The 7,500-nt window shown below is 47.3% G+C and overlaps 1 protein-coding gene across 1 annotated transcript in view; it reads left to right on the top strand.

Annotated features, from left to right (window-relative positions):
• Nucleotides 1–1,494: 1,494 nt before the first annotated feature.
• Nucleotides 1,495–7,500, top strand: part of sema6ba (sema domain, transmembrane domain (TM), and cytoplasmic domain, (semaphorin) 6Ba) — a gene marked incomplete at both ends in the record, with an annotated part of 16,871 nt that continues 10,865 nt past the window's right edge. Inside the window, 4 exon segments of the mRNA XM_079750637.1 lie at nucleotides 1,495–1,615; nucleotides 4,183–4,294; nucleotides 5,033–5,093; nucleotides 5,292–5,354. Coding sequence (XP_079606763.1) covers nucleotides 1,495–1,615; nucleotides 4,183–4,294; nucleotides 5,033–5,093; nucleotides 5,292–5,354 — 357 coding nt within the window.

The following is a 7,500-nucleotide window of genomic DNA, read 5'->3' as shown; positions in this document are numbered from 1 at the left end:
GTAGAACGTGTCTGCTATAATTTATGCCTCGCTGTAACCTACCTGCACTAATGTTTTTTCCACTAGCTCAGTTTCATAGGTGAATTACATCTTGATGTATGGCATGGAAATAATTGTATATAATAAACGCGTGTGTGTGTCTGTGTGTGTGTGTGTGTTTGTGTGTGTGTGTGTGTGTGCGCGCGTGTGCATGTGCATGTGTGTGTGCAGGAGAACGAGAGAGTGAGATAGTGAATATGTGTTTGTGTGTGGGTGAGTGTGTGTAGGTGGTGGCTATGCATATTTATATGTGCTTGGGTGTGTTGGCTTCTATGTAAGTGTGTCTGTGTGTTTGTGTGTGTGTGTGTGTGTGTGTGTGTGTGTATGTGGGTTTGTGTGGGTGGGTGGGTCTGTGTGTGTGAGAAGGTTCTTAGCCGTGCGTGTGTGGCTTGATATATGTCTGTGTGAGTAGTTCTTCGGCGATGCATGTATGTGTTGATATATGTTTTTGTGTGTGTGTGTGTGTGTGTGTGTCTGTGTGTGTTTGTGTGTGTGTGTGTGTGTGTGTGTGTGTTTGCCTGTGTTTGTGTGTGTGTGTGTGTGTGTGTGTTTGCGTTTCGGTTTTTGTTTATCTTCAAGCTGGAGGTTCCATGACCCCTCCACAACCTCTGAATGTTATAAAAAAGACATAATTCTTTCCCCTCTATTTTGGAGTTCCGTGATTCACAGCGTGCTTGAACTGTGACCTTTTAGAGAAAAGCACGCATCGCTGACCAGCTGACCCCTAAGTCCTACCTCTCTCCCTGCCTGCCGAAGAATCTAGGGCTAATGAACCGCTTTATATCCACAGTAGGACCATATGGACGACACAATAACATAAGAACATTCCTACAGGGAGCAGCTTTTCCTGGCCACGCCTCATTGTCCCAGAGTGTAGTAAATATCTTTGTGAATGACATTTACTTTGAATGGCTCCACAATAGCGGCCCCACGTTAGACCTCCATGCAGACAATTAGAAGACGTGGTTTCAAAGTAAAAGCCCCACTGGTGGCGGCATTCAATCTGCTGCATTTCTAGCTGTGTCATGGCATGCTTGGATACACAATGAACACACGCACACATACACACATACACACACACTGACACACACACTCTACCACACTCACACACACACACACACACACACACACACACACACACATATATTTCACTGACAGTTATTCAGTTCTTATATGTATAGAAATATTGCTAGATGTCACTATATGCGTTCCAATAAATACAGGCAGGCATGCAATTGCACATTGGCATGGAACTTCAATACTCCCACACACAAACACACACACACAACCATAGCTGTGACATGTTTGTGGGACTCTATTTGCTCAGAAATCGGTCAAAATGGAAATGAATGTCAACACACTCTGAAATGCGTGTGCACATCAACGCACACAAACACACACACTCACAACTGCGTTCACCGAACTGTGTGTTTTTCCTCCGTTTCTCAACAGTGCATGTGCTGTGCTGCCATGGCGACCCTGGCTCCACCCCTCACATTTCTCCTCCTGCTGCTTCAAGTGGCTGACGGCTCATTCCCAGAGGAGCCTAGTCCGCTCAGCTATGCTCCCTTGGAGGGTACGTTTCCTATCCTTTGTGTGTGTGCGTGTGTGTGTGTGTGTGTGTGCGTGCGTGTGTGTTTGTGTGTATTTCAATGTGGTTGCATCCATGCGTGCATGTGTGTGTGTGTGTGTGAGCGTTTGTGGTAGTGTGGGTCTTGATGTGTGAGGATGTGCCCTGACTTGATGAATGATTCCTTGGTGAAAGAGGGTTGGTGGGGTTAAAGGTCGTCGCTTTAGTGTCGCGAAGCCATTTTGGATGAAGCCGCGATAGAGGGATCAGAAATAGAGGGATCTGTCAGAGGATCTTTCTGACAGGGGAACAGAGCGCAGTGGAAGCAGACAGGCTGACTGGCAGACAAAAAGAAAAAAAGGCAGAAAGAAAGAGACATAAAGGAAGATATAATGGATTGAAGAAAGGGATATAAAGAAATAAAAAATATAGAGAGAGTTAGAAATATATTTTCAGAAAAAAGTCCCACAACAGAAATAAGAGATAGTTAACCGATTAGAAAGTATGAGTGATGTCAGGAGAAGGAAATACAGAGAGTTAAACCGATGCAGGAGAGAGGGAGAGAGGGAGAGTGGGAGAGAGAGGGAGATGGATGGTTATGTTCTCAGCGTCTCCCCTGTAGTCAAGGACAATGAGACGTGTTCCACTCTGTCTCCTGATGGCGGCCGCTCCCTATGGAGCCGCACACTGTCCTCCTCTCCCTCACACTGTGACACAGACATGTTCTCGCTCTGCACCTGCCTGTACTGCCTCCGCTCTGCACCTGCCTCTACTGTCTCTACTGACTCTACTGTCTCTACTGTCTCTACTGTCTCTACTGACTCTACTGTCTCTACTGACTCTACTGTCTCTACTGACTTTACTGTCTCTACTGACTCTACTGTCTCTGCCCTGAACCTGACTCCACTGTCTCTACTGACTCTACTCTCTGCACTCCACCTGTCTCTACTGACTCTACTGTCTCTACTGTCTCTACTGTCTCTGCCCTGAACCTGACTCTGCTGTCTCTACTGACTCTACTGTCTCTACTGACTCTACTGACTCTACTGTCTCTACTGACTCTACTGACTCTACTGTCTCTACTGTCTCTGCCCTGAACCTGACTCTACTGTCTCTACTGACTCTACTGTCTCTACTGTCTCTACTGACTTTACTGTCTCTACTGACTCTACTGTCTCTGCCCTGAACCTGACTCCACTGTCTCTACTGTCTCTACTGACTCTACGGTCTCTACTGTCCCTGCACTCCACCTGTCTCTAGTCTGTCTCTACTGCCTCTGGATGGCATCTTCCTCTACTCTGTATGTACTGTCTCTGTTCTATCTCTACTCTGCCTCTACTCTGCCTCTACTATCTATGCACTGCACCGGCCTCTAGTCTGTCTCTACTTTCTCTGCTATGTCTCTACTCTGCACAGGTCTATACCCTATATCTACTGTCTGTACTCTGTCTTTCTCTACTCTGTCTCTACTCTGTCTGTGTCTACTCTGTGTACTCTGCAACTATCTCTACCCTGTCTGTCTAATCTTTTTCTGTCTGTCTTTGGTCTGTCTTTCTCTACCCTGTCTCTCTCTCTGTCTTTGTCTCACCTCCGTCTGTCTCTCCGTCTCTATTCTCTGTGTCTGTGCTGTATGTCTCTCTCTGTATGTCTCTACTGTCTCTATTCTCTGTGTCTGTGCTGTATGTCTCTCTCTGTATGTCTCTACTGTCTCTATTCTCTGTGTCTGTGCTGTATGTCTCTCTCTGTATGTCTCTACTGTCTCTATTCTCTGTGTCTGTGCTATATGTCTCTACTCTATCTACCCTCTCTGTCTCTGTTTGCCCCCCCACGGTCTGAGGACCGTTCAAAATGTGCACACGTAGGCGACTCATGAGGGCACGCATAATTAGAATGATCAATAAACCATGAGCTAAGAATAATATGTCTATTCCTGATAGCCCTGAAGCGGGAATAGAGACATGTAGACACTCACTAAACCCATGAGGGCATTCGATCCCTTACTTATAGATCCCTGGGACATGATCGTTTATATAGTTAGCCCCTTTTATTTAATTGAAGGGCGATACAATCACAGTAAAGACCTCTGTACAGCAGTACCTCTGTTACAAAGAGGTCACAAAGGAAATGGTAGTTGTTCGACACGGTCACGTTTAGGGACGCACCGAGGCGGAATGTCCTCCGATATTCATGAGCTACTTCTCTACTAAGAGTACAATACCAATATCATTATTGATTAACGGCAACATTAGTTGTTGTTTCTTATCCAAACACAATCTAAGTACAATAGCTTGCAACAAAATAAACCCCTTCGCTATGAAATCACGCAAGAAAACTGTTACGCTGCTTTTTACAAATAACGATATTACATGACACATGAAGAATTGTCCCGATATCTTCCGGTGTGCATGGGCAGCTGATATACAGATATAAATATAAATGTATGTGATCAGACCCTCACTCGTCGTTTAGAGCATTACGAAGGAGAGCAGTGTGTAGGGTCTTGTAGGAGCACGGACGGGGTGGTGGGGTCCATGTAACGCTGTGTGTGTCCCCTCTCCGCCGCGCGCGTCCAGTGGTGAGGAGGTACCCCGTGTTCGTGGGGAGAGCACACCCCTCCGCCCTCCGGCAGGAGCTGCACATCCAGACCGTCCTCCAGGTCAACCGCACGCTCTACATAGGAGCCAGGTAACCCACGGCAACCCCTCGCACCACCGAGCTGGCTCCAGTCACACACAAACACACCCACACACACACACACATGGTTGACAAGCACCAGCACATACTCAACGCCCACCGTTTTATTAAGCCGAAGCCTTCATCCTTCCCCGCCTATTAGGGATAAAGAACGAGGCAGTAAAAGCATGGACGTATAAATATATATATATATATATATATATATATATATATATATACATTTATATAAACAAGCGTCTTCTCATATTATGTTTGTTAGTTCGTTATTATAACAGTTATATCTTAACTATTATTATACATATTATACACTAATTATTATCCATATTGAACAAACTGAAGTCGATGACTAGAAGGACAGATTATTGTTTGCGTTCCTCGTCAAACAGGATGGAAATCACCTCAAAGCATTCAGGTACAAAACACTGCATAAATATTATAAAAACCCTAACAGACAACCTTTTAATGACCAATATGTCTCTCAAATCTCTCAAAAACAACATCCACAGGATGCGATAGAGCTGCCTGGAGATGCAGTTATTGTGTTATATATGTGTCAATAGAATATATAGCAGTGTTTACTGTATGGAAGTGCATGTTATAATTTATGTGGTGTATGTGTATGGTGTATGTTTGTGTGTGTGTGTGTGTGGTGTGTGTGTGTGTGTGTGTGTGTGTGCGTGCTTGCATGCATGTGTCGATACGTGTGTGTGTGCGTGTGTCTGTGTGTAGAGATGATCTGTACAGAGTAGAGCTGGACAACATGGTTGGCGATGAGATGTTCTACAGCAAGGTAATAAACAGTACATACACACACACACACACACACACACACACACACACACTCGCACGTACACAAACAAACACACACAGCCAGAATGTCACCTATAAAAACAAACGAGTCACAAACACTCACACACAGCCAAAATGTTACCTATTAAAGAAACAAGTCGATATCTCTGTGATACTTACTTTATTATTTTTCTCACAGAAGCGCACATGGGAGTCCAACAAGAATGACATCCGGGTGTGCAGAATGAAGGGGAAGCACGAGGTCAGCATCTCTCTCTCTGTTTTCTCTGATGGCCCCTTCTCTCCCCCCCCCCCCAAAAAAAACACACACACACAAACACACACACACAAACAACTTTAGAACCTGAGCTATCCACCTAGCTGCAAAGCATACGTCCACAGACGGGGCCAGACGGTTTATCTGCTGCCAAACCTGCAGCCATCTCCTGCCAGACATATTTACAGTCATTTGATCCGGTTAATAGAGAACATCTCTTAATCTCCAGGAGCTGGGGGGAAACCAGACATCCACACCATGCCTACTCTAAGACTCCCCAACGCCGCGCCCCAGACTGAAACCTAAAACCCTCCCCAGTCAGCGTGCACACGTGTACCATGCACCTGTGCCCCACTCCTTTAGTTCGGGGGGGGTTCAGTGTTGGAGGATCATTGACGGGTTGGGGGGGAGATGTTGCGTAGCACACTGAGCTGGGAGACGAGATCCCCGCTGTGTGGAGGGGGAGATCCACATCCTCCACATCCTCGACACAAAGTGGTCCTTCCTGCCGGGGGGGGGGGGGGTCTTAGCCGGGGGGGGCCTTAGTGGGGGTCCTCTCTCGCCGGCTGGCCTCCGCCCGTGAACGCTGTGGAATTCTTTGCTGCACCCTATCTCCCTGGTCCCTGGGTTCCCAAGCCGTACCACATGTGATAGGAGTCGTGTGTTGCCGCAGTTGCTTGCCAATGGTCGCCCAAGGAGTTTGATATTGTACATTTTGATGAAAAGCACGGTTCTGTGTCACTTCGAATCCACGCGGCTGTACGGGACACGAGGGGCGGCAGATGCGCTGAGATTCTTTAATGAAAAAGGAACAAATGGACACAAAACAACCCAAGATGGGGGAGTGAGCAGGCAGTGGTACCGTGGGGGGTGGGGGTTCGGGCTGGGGGGAGCAGGCGGAGGAGAACACCTTTCAGTTTTCATTGCACAGATGAGGGTCTGCACTGTAGCAGGACGAATCCAACCTCAGCTGGACGTGAGAGAGTAAGAGAGAAGGGAGAGAAAGAGAGAGAGAGAAGAGTAAAAGAGGAGGGAGAGGGAGGGAGGCAGAGAGAGAGAGAGAGAGAGGGAGAAAAGAGAGAGAGAGAAAGAGAGAGAGAGAAGAGTAAAAGAGGAGGGAGAGGGAGGGAGACAGAGAAGAGAGAGAGAGGGAGAAAAGAGAGAGAGAGAGAAAGAGAGAGAGAAGAGTAAAAGAGGAGGGAGAGGGAGGGAGACAGAGAAGAGAGAGAGAGGGAGAAAAGAGAGAGAGAGAGAAAGAGAGAGAGAAATCGAGGGGAGAGCGACCGCCTCAGGAAGGGGGGAGGGGGCATAATTGAAAATCAGTGGAGGAAGTTGGAAGGGTCGGCTGGCTGGGGGTGTAGTGGGGGGCTGGGATCTGTGTGGGCGGTGACAGGGCAGGGGTGTTCTTGTAGCGATGGATGGCCATGGGCGGCTCAGAACAATGCAGAGGTGGTGTGTCGGAGGATAGCAGAACTATTGTCACTTCAAAGGACGGGAGATGAAAGCAGGGGAGCGATGACGGAGAGGTGAGGAGGTGGAGAAGGCTTCATCAGCGACGGTTAGCGCCGGAGTGACGGAGATGCGGAGGTGGAGATAAGAGGAAGAGCAGCAGGAACATGAAAGGAGCAGATGAGGGGGAGAGTGAGCGAGAACGGGAGAAAGAGGAACATTATGGGAGCATTAGAGGGGAGATTAAATCACAGTGGCTTGGTTAGGTAAAAGAAAGAAGAAAAATAGGGGGGAAGACGCCTCACTCTCTTCTATAAAAAGAGCAACCGAAGGCTATGGCGAGACATCCCATAACAAAATCCTACCCAGGAGCCTTTGAGGAAATGTCAAGGCACTTAAATCAATGCTAAATTCCAGGTTGCCAGGTATTAGGTTACTCTGGTGCCCCGAGTCTCAGTGACGTTAAAGTTGCCATGTGTGTCTAAGTATATATGCAGTGCATTATGATAGAACAACTCAGACAGCATCTTCTCCTCCTCTGAACACTGCTCACGTCCACGGACCTCCAAGGATGAGATGTTTCTCTCATGGAGGGCTGTTTCAGCGTGCATTCAAGGCAATAATTTATGCATTATGACTGGTAGTTTTGAGCTTAGCTCCGGTTCAAAAGCTTAGCTTCAGT

Source organism: Pollachius pollachius (assembly GCF_949987615.1).
Source record: "Pollachius pollachius genome assembly, chromosome: 14".
Taxonomy (NCBI): Eukaryota; Metazoa; Chordata; class Actinopteri; order Gadiformes; family Gadidae; genus Pollachius; species Pollachius pollachius.
Note: the sequence above shows the minus strand (reverse complement) of the source record. Positions and strands in the feature narration are given on the sequence as shown.